The sequence below is a fragment of the Cynocephalus volans genome, chromosome 9 (genome assembly GCF_027409185.1).
Source record: "Cynocephalus volans isolate mCynVol1 chromosome 9, mCynVol1.pri, whole genome shotgun sequence".
Classification (NCBI taxonomy): domain Eukaryota; kingdom Metazoa; phylum Chordata; class Mammalia; order Dermoptera; family Cynocephalidae; genus Cynocephalus; species Cynocephalus volans.
The window spans coordinates 68,449,384-68,465,207 of record NC_084468.1 but is presented as its reverse complement, the minus strand read 5'-3'; the positions used below and the strand labels follow the sequence as shown (position 1 = coordinate 68,465,207).

General features: G+C 33.0%; 1 protein-coding gene across 2 annotated transcripts in view; it reads left to right on the top strand.

Moving 5' to 3' along the window:
- The window catches only part of ANTXR2 (ANTXR cell adhesion molecule 2), a 152,844-nt gene extending 139,432 nt beyond the window's left edge, over positions 1-13,412 (top strand). The window contains exons 17-18 of one of the 2 annotated variants that reach the window (XM_063108222.1): positions 11,490-11,552; positions 11,727-13,412. In XM_063108222.1, the coding sequence (XP_062964292.1) occupies positions 11,490-11,528 (39 nt within the window). In that variant the 3' untranslated portion in view covers positions 11,529-11,552; positions 11,727-13,412. The remainder of the gene's footprint in view (positions 1-11,489; positions 11,553-11,726) is intronic. The other variant, XM_063108223.1, reaches the window with a different exon arrangement.
- Positions 13,413-15,824: the final 2,412 nt, after the last annotated feature.

The window sequence follows — 15,824 nt, the reverse complement described above, 5'->3', positions numbered from 1 at the left end:
ATTTGGGTTGTTTTCAATTTTTGTGAACACCAGTAATGTGCATAAATTATTTTCTGTTTTTCTACTGTTTTAAAGTTATATTTCTAAGTAATCTTTAACTATTGGTTTAGGATCTAAGACATAATCTATACTCTGAGATTAGAAACTGGAAAATCATTCCTACACTATCTATGATGTGTCCAACAAAATAAATGTTAAGCATCTGTAAGGATATACAGAATTCTGTTCTGATTATATATCTATACCTATATATCTATTTATCTATCTATCTGTCTTTTGGACTTCAACTTCTCATTCTGATTTATTATGAAGCCCAAAAGAAGGTATTGCCAACAATGATTTCCAGAGGACTGTCAAAATTATATCTATATCTGCATCCACATCTACATCTAGATATAGATATATATTTTGCTTGAATTAATAATTTAAAAGGATCAATTTTGTATCTTATTATTATGAAGTATGGTTTAGGTATTTTATTAGCTGCCAACTATATGCCTGAATTTCAAGAAATATTAGGACATAGATATTTACAAAATAAATATTAACAGTATGTGTAGAGTCACTAAAATTTTGCAGGTGCCGTGACAGAATAAAGACACTAAAAAAATTTGAAGGTAAATTTTTTAGGCAAACTCAGCACTTCCCTTCATGACATCTACTGAATATCCATATGGTGTGCATGGTCTCTACTGTAAAATAGGACATTTATAGGTTCAGCTTCTATTAGAAAAGAGTATGTGAAATGTATATTTCAGCTCAAAATCTTGCAGTTTTATTTAGAGCAAAGGTAGCACAGATTATTTAAAAATATGAGTGTGTGTGTGTTTATATATACATAGAGAGAGGGAAAGAGAGAGTGATAATATTATGTGCCTTCTCTTCAGTCTTGTACCTTCACTTGCTACAGAAAGTCTCCACTCAAAAAGTCTATTGTATTCTCAGATCTCTGCTTATATGAGTGATTTCCTGGACTTTTTGATTTGTCTCTGTGCCTGTGTCTATGTGTATCTGTGCTTTGTGCACAATTTTAAACTTGAATCACTGTTTACTGTTGCACAGAGCATGAAGGTTTAGAAGTGGAGATAAATAAATCAGCTATCTGTTAGAAAAGTCTAAACTAAAGTGCAGTTGTTTGCTTCAGCTTGTCAATGGATATTTATCACTTGACCATAATACCATAACAGTTATAGCAGTGAAATACATCCTGTGCAGATAGCTAGTAAAGGAGCTCACAGTTGTTAATGCCAGTTGAATTTTAATGCTGAAGAGATGGGAAACATGGCACTTGCTCTGGTTAATGCTGCTCTTACTGGCCACAGTGAAAATGAGGAGGTGAAATCAGTTTTTAAGTATTGCAGTGGAGCTGGGGGCTATATACTGATATATGTCAAAACAGCATATATGTCACTTCCTGTTTTTGTCTTTTCATCTCTTGGTTTAGTTAACTGCAGAATAGTAACATAACATCAGACATATTTCTTTGAGGCATCCTCTTCGTATTTCTACTTATGAGGCCCAATAGAAGGTATTACCAACAATAATTTCTGGGAAATATTATTAAAAGTCTTAACTCTAATAGATACTAGTTATTGCCTGAAAATCACTTAGTAAAGTTAACGCTGACAGATTCTGATTGTGAGCTTAGCCCTTGCTATAACCAGAGTTTTATTTGTGATCCATCCTTGATACATTCTGTTCCTTCTTATACTGAGGGAAAGTTTGTAATAGAGTAAAGCTTCCACATAGAGCTCTGTTCTAAAAGATGAACTGGGAATATTAATAAATTTCTAGTAAAGAACCATATTCTTATATTTTCCTAGCAAGTAAAGAAAATTAAGTTTTCAGTCTTTGACTCAGGGGATTTATTCTTGTAGAACAACTTTTGGGATTACATGAAGAGTAGTGTAGTTTCAATATTTTTGTATACAGAAACTTCAAGTTCATATTGTTTATCTATGTTAACTTAGTTCAGGTTAGGTTCAAATTAATCAGCATTTGACAGCAGCTCTCTGCGGAGTCCTTCATTAAGTCCTACCAGAATAAGAAAACGCAACATAGAAGGGAAATATATATGATATGGTCTTTTTTGCATAAGGTAGAGATTGAGACAATACATTTGTTGGAGGGTTTTAGAGGTTAAGATGAGTTTGATATTTTTTATGATTGAGAAAGTTGAGAATTAAGAAAGAAATCTGTATTAGTTTACATTTGCTTATACCTAATCTACTTCTAAAGCAGAGAAAAAAATACAATAAAAACACAATACAATTTTTATTCTGCAGAATAAAAATAAAAAAATAGTCATGGTCAAAGTCAAGTTAAAGCTATGCCAAAAATGTACACTAAGGGTAGATGTACATTAAAGATAGCAGTTGCTTTTAGAACACCCTGTAAATCCAAGCTTCCTGAAAGCCAGGGCATAAAGAGAAACAGGTTGAGTTATATAGTTGCCATTTTATAATAAAAGGTAAATATGTACCAGAAGTTACAAGCTTTTTCCCAGCTCTGATCTCCAGAAAGAATTGATTGCTTAATATCAGTGTCATCAATAACAATTTTCCAAAATGCAAAATTCCCTTTATATGAACAAAAATAATATGGGATCTTCATATGACTGAAAATTAGAAGGATAATGCTGTATTATTAACAGGGATCTATACAAGCATTTCTAAAGAGAAGTGAAGAAACCAAGACTAGGTATATGGATAGTTTACTGGTGAACTGAATTAACATAGATGTGAAAATATCTATCTCAACAAATTACATATAGAAGGAAAGTATCTCAACACAATAAAGGCTACATATGACAAACCCATAGCTAACATCGTACTGAATGGAGGGAAGTTGAAAGCTTTTCCTCTAAGAACAGAAAAAAGACAGGGACTCCTACTTTCACTACTCTTATTGAACATAGTACTGGAAGTCCTAGCCAGAGCAATTAGGCAGGAGAAAGAAATAAAGGACATCAAAATTAGAAAAGAAGAATTCACATCATTTCTGTGTGCATATGACATCATCTTATATGTAGAAAAACCTAAAGACTCCACCAAAAAACTCTAGAACTGATAAACAAGTTTAATAAAGTTATAGGATACAAAAATCAACATACAAAAATCAGTAGCATTTGTATACACCAACAATGAAGTAGCTGAAAAAGATATCAAGAAAGCAATATGATTTACAATAGCTACCAAAAAAATAAAATACCTAGGAATAAATTTAACCAAGAGGGTGAAAGATCTCTGCAATGAAAACTACAAAACACTGATGAAATAAAGAGGACTCAAGAAAATGGAAAGACACCCCATGTTCATAGATTGGGAAAATTACTATTGTAAAAATGACCATACTACCCAAAGAGATCTACAGATTCAATGCAATCTCTATTAAAATACCAATGACATTCTTCACAGAAATAGAAAAAAATGCTAAAATTCATATAGAACCACAAAAGACCCCAAATAGCCAACACAATTCTGAGTGAAAAACACAAAGCTGGAGGCATTACACTTCCTGACTTCAAAATACGCTGCAATCAAAACAGCATGGCAATGGCATAAAAACAGACACATGGACCAATGGAACAGAATAGATAATCCAGAAATAAAACCACTTATCTACAGCCAGCTGATTTTTGACAAAGGCACCAAGAATATACATTGGAGAAAGCACAGCCTGTTCTGTAAATGGTGCTGGAAAAACTGGATATCCATATGCAGAAGAAAGAAAATACACCCCTATGTCTCAACATATATGAAAACCAACTCGAAATGAGTTAAAGATTTAAATGTAAAACCTGACACTATAAAACTACAAGAAAACATAGGGGAAACACTCCAAGATATTGGTCTGGGCGAAAATTTTACAGAGAAGACTTTTAAAGCACAGGCAACAAAAGCAAAAATAGACAAATGGGATTATACCAAACTAAAAAGCTTCTGCACAGCAAAGGAAATAATCAACAGAGTGAAGAGGCAACTGGCAGGATGGGAGAAAATATCTGCAAACTATTCATCCACCAAGAGATCAATATCTAGAATATACAAGGAACTTAAATTATTCAACAGCAAAGAAACAAATAAGCTTATTTTAAAAATGGGCAAATTACCTGAATAAACATTTCTCAAAAGAAGACATACAAATGGCCAACAGGTGTATGAACAAATGCTTAACATCACTAAGCATCAGGGAAATGCAAATCAAAACCACATTGAGATACCACCTCACCCCAGTTAGAATGGCTGTTATCCAAAAGACAAAAAGTATAAAATGCTATTGAGGACACAAAGAAAAGGGAACTCTTATACACTGTTGGTAGGAATGTAAATTAGTGTAGCCATTATGAAAAACAGTATGGAAATTCCTCAAAAAATAGAAATATCATATGATCCAGCAATCCCACTGCTGGGTATTTATCCAAAGGAAAGAAACTCAGTATACTGAAGAGATATCTGCATCCTCATGTTTATTGCAGCTCTAGTCATAATAGCCAAGATCAGTCTAGGTGTCCATCGACAGATGAGTTGATAAAGAAAACGGTATATATACACAATGGAGTACTACTCAGCCATAAAAGAAAAATGAAATCCTGTCATTGTGGCAACATGGGTGGGACTGGATGGCAATATGTAAAGTGAAATAAGTCAGGCACAGAAAGATAAATATCACATTTTTTCACTTATGTGGGAGCCTAAAAAAGTGGAGTTTATAGAAATAGAGTAAAATTGTGGTTACTAGTGGCTGGGAAGGTGAGGGGGATGGTGGAATAGGAATAGGTTGGTTAATGAATAGAAAATCACAGCTAGATAGGAAAAATTAATCCTAGTGGTCTACAGTCATGCTAGGAATCTGTAATTAACAATAATTTATTGCATGTTTTCAAATGGGTAGAAGAGAAGAGCTCACATGCTCTCATCACAAAGAAATGATAAATTTTCATGACAATGAATATAACTACCTGATTTGATCAATTTACATTGTATACATGTATTGAACTATAATTCTGTGCCCCATAAATATGTATAATTAATACATGTCACTTAAAAAACAAATGAATCTATTTACATATAAAAAATGTCTGGAATAATATTATTAAACTATATTTTAGTGCAGACAAAATCTTATAGTAAATTACAGTTTTAAAAGATAGATGAGAGTGGAGATCCTTGGATTGAATCAGGTTTGAGAGGCCTGCAGTTGTACCTACTTGCTCCCTTCTCGTGCTCCACCTCAACCACGGTGGCCTCTGAGGCACCTTGTAGAACCCATAGGATTTCATGGACTATCGTATGAGAAAATAACCACTGACCTAGAGAAATAAATGGCTAGCATTCCACTTAGAGCCCCTCTCTCAAAGGTAGTTTGCCAATTAATCTGGAGAGAAAAGATTCAAAAGTTATCACTAAGTATCTGAGGTAAAAGTGTTCGATGTTGTTAATTGAATCGAGAAATATGTGCCCTAGATACTGGGGATGTGGTTTGAAAGTTTGCTGTGGGGTGAAAATTAAAGTGCCTTCCTTGTATTCATAGTTAAATGTAATGAACTCCTGTGTGTAAAGGGTGTGAATTAGGCTGTGCATATGTGCTGACATGTACTCACAAATGTGCACACAAACATATTTCAAAAAATTAGATAGCTAATTTTGTGTGACCTTGCCAAATGCTTGAACAGGTATTTCATTGAAATTCCTACAATTTTGTCTCATAAAAATGAAAATGCCGACTATAGATATAATATTTTTAAGGCTGACTATAGATTATGTACTTATAAGAAAATGCTGACTGTAGATTATAAGATTATAAATTTACTAGTCTTCTTTCTCTGCCATACGCGTGCACTCTTGAGTAGAACTACATTCAGATGAGTTCACCAAGGTACTAATAGTAAAATACTGCCTAGAGAGGAGTACATGAGGTCACCTATTGGGAATGTTGGGTGCAGAAAAACTCTGGCATAGTTAGCAGTTTGTGGTGATTCCTGAAAGTGAGTAGCCAACAGGTTCCTGGGCTGACTTTTAAATACATGTAAATATAAATGTTTAGAAAGGATTACATTTTTGCTGATTGAATTTACTCTTTGAAAATTTTTCCTTTTATATTAGAAAATATATAAACATACAGAAAAAGAATAAAATAGAATGTTCCTATTTTAGATTATGTTCCTTTTTAAATTAGAAAATATATAAATGTAGAGGAAAAGTATAAAATAGAATATAAGAAAGTATATGCTGTCCCACTATCCACAACATATCGGTGTATTGTCTGTTACTCTTTAGATATATATTGCATAATTACAATCATTTATATATACAATTTGACATTTTTCTTATGATTTCACTTACCATTTTACTACATCTTTCCAAAGTTTTCTATTTTAATGTGTACAAACTATTGAAAAATTATAGATAGATAAATTATAATTTAACATATTCTCTGATTGTTGGGCAGAAATAAATATAAATTGATTGCATTTTTTACTAGTATAAAAATGCAATGGTAAATATTTAAAAATCTCTGTGTAGCTATTTTATTGGGCTGCATTTCCAAAATTACTGAATCAAAGAATATAAACTTTTAAAGACCATTTTTACGTACTTTGTTTACTGTATAGGTTTCACCTATTATTTATTAGCAGTGCATGAAAGTTCTCTTGCCACAAAAGCTCATTAATTAATATGCTCAATATAAAGTTGCGTAAGGCAGTGTGCTTTTAAAAGGAAGGCAGTTTTATTCCTTTTAAGCTGTAATTATTACTAGGCAAATAAAATGTTGCCATACCAAGATCATAATACAATGAGGTCAATTATTAATATATGAATGCATTTCTTATATACTATAAAACATTTTATTTTAAATTGGTAAACATACCCATAGTAATCTTGTTCAAAGTTAATTTGCCTAAGTGATGCTTTAATATATCTACTACAACTTAATATCTGAATTATCATGACTTCTAAATTAAATGGACTTGAAATGTGTTTGACTGTAACTTAAAATCAGCAGTAAAATTCTGTATTTGTTCTGCCTATCCTTTATTTTTTTTTTAGTATTTAAGAAATTCTACTCATATCTCTTATGTCATGCAAAATGAATAAATTTAACAATGATTTCATTGCATCCAAGGAGTACTATATTCCTAAGACAAAAGAATGGAATATATTCATAGCTCATTTTTAAACTAGTACAGTCTTAAGACACTAATTGAATTCAATTTTATAGTGACTAAATATTGTTAAAGTTTATGACTGAGTGATATATATAAGGTATGATACCAAATTCAAATTAGTTGTAATGATTGCCTGGTTGAAAAAGTAGCATGGGTGGTCCCTAAAGCATCACAACCAACACACTTAGATTTTACCTATGATTTAGATTCATGATTAGTACATGATTTTAAGTCAAGAAAATAATTTAGAAAAAATATTGAATTAAAAACTCAGAAAATATAGAAAATTAGTTATTTCTTCATATTAATATTATAATTTATAATGTATTAGATGTTATATTATTTCCTAAGCACTCAGGCCACCTGAGTTCTTGAATTATTTTGTAAAATATAACATAAGTATAATATTACACATTCATTTGAACTCTTGCTAACAGGAAAGTTGTGTTTCTCTATTTTAGCATATTGCAATTTTAACGAAGTTTATTTTAGAGACTACATAGTCCTGTCACCAGATACTGATATAACCTGTACACAGAGAATAAGCTATTAAAATTACAAATATATACATCTATATGTATGTACAGTTGTCCCTATGTATCCATGGGAGATTGATTCCAGGACCTCCTGCATATACCAAGACCTGTGATACTCAAGTTCCTGATATGAAATGGCATAGTATTTGATTGTAACCCATACATATCCTCCATATGCTTTAAATTGTCTCTAGATCATTTATAATACCTAATAAAATGTAAATGTTATGTAAATAGTTGTTATACTGTATTGTTTAGGGAATAATGGCAAGAAAAAGCAGGCTGTACATGTTCAGTTTAGACACAATTTTTTTTCTCCAAATATTTTTGATCCATGGTTTGTTGAATCCATAGATATGGAACCCATGGATACAGAGGGCTATCTGTAGGGCTGGCTGTACTTAGGTTATGTTGAATAGTTTCTTACTAAACCATTACCATTAAGTTAACATATTTTTATTTTCAATACTTGTATTATTTGTCATAAAAGTGGATTATCCTCAGAAAAATAAACATTATTAACTAATACTACTTTCTATTCTGTACTATTCTTTGATAAGTTGTATGTTCCAGCTATTCTACGTTGCTTTGTTTGTTACCTTGATAACATACCTTTACTGGGTGGGTATTATAAGCATGAGGACATGACAGACCTGCAAGCCTTGTCATATCCCATTTCCTGCAAATAAAAATTGCTGTGCAGTGTTCTGGCATAGACTTCTTGCTGTGATATCAATGGCAGCCCAAAATCTATGGGCTTAAATGTAGTTAACATTATCACTAATGTGTTTTGTAAGATAGTATTGGGTGTATTTGAAGGGTCACAGCCACCTAATCATGTCCATTCTCAGCCAGGATGTGTTGCCTTGATTTTAGAATACTCTGGTAAGTGGATGGTAGCAGCCAACATGAAATAATTCACTGGAAGTAAGATGCCTGATGGAACACTGAATAAAAATTTCCTCTTAGCCAAAATTGCTTTTTTTCTTGATCACTACCTTTCTACCTTTTCCATTTTACAGCAACTTTCAGCTATTTTTGCCATATTTTTTCTCTTTTTCCACCGTCCCATTTTTCTTCTTTATAATCCTCTTTTCCTCTCTCTAATTCATACTTATTCTGTCTTCCCATTTTTGAAGTCTGTCTCCACCACCAGTGGAAGTCTATGTCAGGTGTTCATTTATCATCCATCCATTCATTCGTTTCTAAGTGAGTATTCAAAAGTCTGCTCTATATTAGATACTATGTAATTGACATTGTAGGGGAGAGATAATGACAACACAATATCTATTTTTTATCAAGAGTTTGCTATATGTCAGGCACTGTTCTCAGTGCTTTGTGTATATTAACAGATTTAATCTTTACAACAGCCCTAAGAACAGGTCCAATTTTTAATCTTCATTTTACTGATAAAGAAACTGAGGTGCAGAATAGTAATTTGGAGCCATTTAAAGCCGCATTAGCATTTTAGCTGTTTGGGGGGATGAGCAAAATAGTTATGCCATTGCTTCAAATCCTTAATGAGATAAATTTAAAAATTTACTGGAAGTTGAGAAACTGTCCCACTAGAATGAATTCATCTCTCTTTTAAAGTAACAAAGCCTAAGTAAAATTTGCCTTATTTATTTTTTCATATCTTCCCTTTTATCACAAGGTATAATTTTTCTTATTTATAGCCTATTTGTAAACTGATACTGCTAAATTCAGCTTTGAATTACTGGAAATGGTTCTTAGCATTTGGGAAAATCCCACTGGGCCACTCAGGTAAATATGCCTGTCCTCAGAAGGTTCACTTCCTGATATAAGCCATGAAAAACAATTGGTGTTGGAGTGATTTTGAGAATTCAGGTAGACTATGAATATCACTTGTTAAACTATTCAGTTGCTTAAATGAATCAGGGTCATCAAGATTAATTTGGTATGTAGAAGAGAAGTGGTCAGAGAAGGAACCTTTTATCTATATCCAGTTAATAAGTGATGAAACTCAAGTAAAAGATTCTGGATAAATCCTTTTCAAAATTATACAGAACAGAAAACTTTTACATGTTTGGTCCATGAATACACAAGAGAATGATGTCATTAATTTATGTCTTTTTTTTTCGTAATATCATTCCTCAGATATTTGTTTGGTTCTGGAAAATTGCCAGAAGATAATGTTTTTAATGTTCCTCACTGTTTAATATGAATGGTTCAAATTTATTTCTCAATGTATATAAAGTTACACTACTATGGTTTAAAAGCACTGCATTATTGTTTTCCTCAAATATTTGTGTATAATATTATTTTCCTACCTGTCCTCCTTGAAAAAAAAAATGTTTAGGAAAGGGATACATGATAAAAATAACATTTTAAACGTTTTCTTGTCTTTTGGGGATATACTTAGCTCCTTCAGCTAATCTGGAGAAGAGCATCTCTTCACTTAATACTCATTCTGAAAAAATCTCGTTTGAAAGTTCTAGATAATACAAGAATACAGCCCTATGACCATTGTATTAACAGGGAATTTTGACCTCATTCTAATGTAATCTTCTCTCTACCTTTTTCCCACTTCCTTTTGCACTGATATCATTTGTAGACATTAGGCACAAAGTGTTTAATAAAACTGGCAATTGTAGTAAAAAAAAAAAAAAAAAAAAAACCCAGATAATTAGGTGAATGTTTGCCTTTCAGCAAAAAATTCTCTTTTGCTTTTATGCTCTTCTGTTTCTTAATTAATCACTGAAAGTTCCAAATTTACTCTCATTTTTGAGAGGGAAATGGACAGAAATCCTACTTTTATGTTCTAAGTTTTCTTCTTCAACAATATTCTTTATTCTTTTTGAATTTTATCATTCTTTTGGATGTTTAAAATAAACTTACATTTAGAGGGAAAGAAAAAGAAGCTTTAAAATCTAAAGTTATTTGAGAACAGATGATATAAGAAATAGAAAAATCTCAATAGGATAATAATCCTGACCCTAAACTAGAAAGCAGTATATTAGCTTTTGGCCAGTTGGGGAATCTGGACATAATTTATGTAGAACAGTGCATCAGCAGTATCATACCAAGGAGATGACAGGAGGGGCTCCTTTAATTTGGAAACTGTTTTCAAATAATTTTTGGATTATTTACAATTACATATGGAACAATGTGTCTACACAACCTTCATTGAAGTGTTATGGAATTGAAATGGAAATCCTCTTTGGAAATGTGCAGTGCAAATAAATAGACACTGTTTGGAAAGAACACATCATGGTGGTGTGTAATCAAAAGAAATGGTCAACACCAGTGGACGTAATCAAGAATAAATCTCTAGCAAAAAGCCTTTTATAAAATGGAATCACAAAGAGATGGCATCTCTTCCCTTTCTCCCAATTCCTTATCCTCATTCTCTTGTGACTTCTTAAATGTGTTCCTCATGTACACATTGTAGAAGCACCAGATTGCATAAGAGAATATTTTTATTTTAACTCATTGTAAAAAGAAGCATATAGGGTTGTGGCTTTGGTATGTCTGTTACTATTATAGTAATGCTGTACTCAAGATAGCAGTAACAAAGTTCTATTTCTATAATGTTTTTTACATACTCATTTTACCATACCATAGTATAGGTAAACTTACTGTGGAAAAGGTCTGTATGAACCACCATGCTTTGACTCAATGAAAACAATGTATGACTTCGTCTCATCTTAACATTGTCCTTTCCTTGGGTAATCATTTATTATATCATGGTAGGAAAACTAAGTGTTCTTATACATTTTCATAATTGCTTTAGTATTTCAATAAAGATTTCTTTCTTTCCTCAGGGCCGGTGCATAAACTTCTCCCGAGTTCCATCTCAATAGAAGAAAAGCAGGGAGACCAAGAAGGTACGAAGGTGGCACATTTCCCCACTGCTGATTTCCAACCAAAGGAAAAAAGTCAAGTGCATTTCAGAAGCTTTTGGAAGAGTAGCTTAATTCCTCTTAGTCAGGAAATGTTTTTTTTTCTGCCTTCTGCTTTGCTTGCACCATCTTCAAATACTTGTTCTGCCCTCTACACAGGAGAAAATGAAACTCAGTGGTAGCTCGATTCGTGACATTGAAAATAAAGAGGAGCGTCAATCTGCATTCTATGATTTATACAAGAATGTTGGTTTGAATGTGTACAGAAGGAAAAAGCAGCAGCAGCAGCAACATGAAGATGGTGTCCAAACATGGACCACAAAACCACTAGCCATTGTGGGCCTTCAATGGAGGCAGTAACTTTTTAAACAGAAACATGGCACTTGTGTTTTTATATGTCAAGATCTTTAGCCATAAGTAGAGTATGAAATTTCCCACCAAGCTAAGCAAATAAAGGAGTCCATTGTCTTATAGCTATGTCAGATCACAAAATCCTTCTAAGTCCCCTATCACAATGTGCCTTACGGGAAGTTTCTGACTAGAAAATCTTGTCATTCTAACACTGAAAAGTGCACACGCATGACAAAATGTAGACAGGATGCCTCAAGGTATTGGTAGCAAGCAAGATTTTGCCCTTTAGTTTTGAAGACACCTTTCTTTCATTATGCACTTGGGACGGGAAAATTAATAGAGCGTTATTCCACAGGAAGATAGCCTCTAACCACAGATCTTGAGTGGAGTTTAAGGGACTCATGATTTGAGAACTTGTCCCTATGACTGGTAGATTTCCCCCTTTTCCTATGTTTAGGATTTAGTAGTGCATAAAGCGTTAATATCTGTAAACATACCTAGGAGTTTGTTTTGTTTTTAATTTAAAGGAAGCAGTAACCACAAAGCTTCCGCTCAGGGTTTTTTCTTCCTTCAAGTCTCCAAGGGCTCTTCAGCGTCACAAGCCAGCAACTCTCTTTGCATGAAAATTTCAAAGTTTAATTAATATAATTAAAAGCAACAGCAAGCAGCAGCCTGTGAAGATTTTGCTCATCTTTTTTTATGCCTTTTGACATTGAATGACCTATTACTGTATGTGCATTACTTGGATTTCGAGGGGCACTCTACCTTGGTTTTGATTCAGTCAAGAAAAAAAGACTTCCTTTCTTCAATTTATAAGTTATATTTTCAGGAGCGTCACCATCACAAAACATTGATGATGTATGTATTATCATTTTTTAGAAAAACCACCATCGTGTCACATCGACGATGCCAAATTATGTTAGCATGAGCAGAAGCACTGTAGGGGAGGAAGAAGGCAGCAGCTGAAGAGAAAAGCTCAAATGATCTAGTCACTTTCGATACTGTACTTCAGATGCGAAATGGATATTCGACGCGAAACCTGACAAAGCGCGCCTGCTTTGATGTGAACTGGTATAGACAATGACCAGTGGCTGGGTCAGTGGGATGTCTCTCTGCGAGCACAAAGGCTTATCAAATGACACTAAAAATAAGTTCAACAACCATCACAGTGGAAGGGAGAAGACGAATATTTCATGTTTGGCGGGCATGTGAGTGCACAAGATGGAAAAAGCGATTTGGAACATCCTGGCATAATTACCCCCATTGTGTTGCTCTTAATGGAAATTTCAAAGGACGGAAGTGATTCTGTTGGTTGGTGTCCAGGTTTGTGGCACTGCTCCAAGAAGCCTTATGCACACACAAAAATATATACATATATACACACACATATATATACCCTCTAGCTTGAATCTCTTGCTCAAGTTTATTTATATCACTGGCTGGCTGGATCCAAAGTCATGTGTCCACATATTCATAAATAAAATTTTTACCTGTGCTGTGTTGACATTTTCTTTAAGCCCACATAAAGCTCATTTCTTCTTTGGTTGAATATACAATTGTCCTGGTTAGTTTCAGCGATGGGGTTCTATTTAGTTCCAAGATGTGCCTCATGTTCACAGATACTATTGGTGGTACCTGTGTGTTCAAATATAACTTGGAGGCCTGATATGGTATACCCAACTCTTTCTGCAATGAGTTCTTATAGACCTTTGTTCTACATTTGCATCTGGAACAGGAGCTTGTGCTGCTTTCTTAAATGGCCATTTCATTTCTCATCAATGCACACCCATTAATGGTATTTTAAGAGCATCAAAGATACGGTATAAGATTCTCTTGTTTCATATGGCACACTTACATTTTGCTACATGAAACAATGTAAAAAAACCTCTGCTTTTAAGTGGCAAAATAATTTTTCAGTAGATTATAATTCAAATACTATGAAGAGTTCTCAGTGAAGAGAGAGAGGCAGTGGTCTATAGACTGAAGAAAATACCACTCACAAAGTTCAAAGACAGATGGAATTTCAATGCCCTTAATGATATGAACTAGATCTTTGTTATGTTTTTCTCCCATTTTACTAACTAGCAAATGGCAGAATTTGTTTTGAGTACTATTTTCTTACCAAATGACTAGATTAAAAATTTCTATACCTTTCAACAAGGAAAATAGGTTAGAATAAAGTCATTTCTATAAGTTGAGTGATGTTTTATATTTTATAGAGAGAAATAACTTCTGTTTAATTCTTTGGACATGATGTCTGTCAAGATCTACTTTCTGTGTGTAAATGAATAAGTTGTATCCATAATCCATTTGTGTTGCATAAGGTTGCAAAAACAATTAAGTGGGAAATGACTCCTAACTTATGTGTCTCCTCTGCCTAGAAAGAAAGTTTTGAAGGCATCTATATATATTTCATAACAATGTCTGTTCTTTATGGATTCGATCCATAAATATTTATCTATCTGAAAACTTTGATACTTGGAATGTTTTCCTTAAAGCATTTGGTGCTCCAAGAAAAAACATTTGGTGCTAAGAGTTGCAGCACTGATGCCTTTCCCCAAGTTAATTCTATTTTTAAAATTTATATTGCTTCCCAATGAGATGCAGAGTAAAACTTGAGACCCTCCATTGACTAGGGGACAGCATCTGTCATCTATGGTTAATTACTATTTTAACAAAAATATATAAGGTTTAAACCTCCAATATCTCAAATTGTCTGAGAAAGAAATGATTTGCTTATATTTCCTTGGACTTTATTCTAATCCTTTAAATCATAAATATTTAATACGTATTTTGATAATAAGTCCTTATTGAATATAAGATCTAGGTGCCTCTGTGAACTTAATTTATTCACTACATATTACTGACCATTGTTTACTGTTCAGAGGTGGATTTGTTTATTATAAAATTTAAAATCTATATTATGGCTACAAGGTGTTTAAAACATTATTTATTGATTAGCTTCCATATATTATCAATTTTTTTTTTTTTTTTTTTTTGTGGCTGTCCGGTATGAGTTAGCTTATATATATTTCTGAAATTTAAGAAGGTAAAATTTAATCACATCACATTTGCAAGTATTTTGAATTATTCTAACTTCCTCCTCTATGTGTATATTGTATTTTGATTAATTTTTACTACATTTTTTACAGTAGCACATTACTTTAGGAAGTTTATTAGAGTTTTATTACTACTGGAAAATTTGGGTGGGTATGTGTGCACAGGAGAGAAATATATATTTTATTTTAATAAAGGAAATATATAATCTGGAAACACAGAATAACTCTGCAACATCTGTTATATAGTTAAGGAAAGAAAAAGATGGGGGAAGCTAGAGAACCTCTTAATCTATGTGTAGGAAATGAGGCCAGTGCAGCCACATATTCTACTGTCAGAGTTGATTAATATTGTGCTCGGTGAATTTCTACAGCATATTTCTGAGAACACTTTAATTTTAGCGTATTTCTACGCTTACTAGAATCTAATTTAGTCAATTTGATAAAAGGAAAAAAAATTTTTTTGAAACCCATAATGTAGTAGGCCCCATGCTGTTTTTTTAAATATACTTCATTTTTGTGCTTTTATGCCAAAAGAAATGCTGGTAAGAAAGTACATAGTATAACATGTGAATCTATATAAAAATGTGCTTGATCAGATTGCTTTACAATAGCTATATTAAGGAAAATTACATGATTGTGTGCATGCGTTTGCATATGTGTGAGAGGGAGAGAGATGGACCCAGTGTGATACGCTACAAAGAATCTTAGCTTAGGAACCAGGTGATAGAGGTCCTAGACCATGGATCTAGCCTCCATCTAGCTTGCTGACATTGAACTGCTCAACTTCTCAACGATAGGCTGGAGATGGACTAAAGATATCAAAAGTTCCTTGCAGTTCTGTCAACAT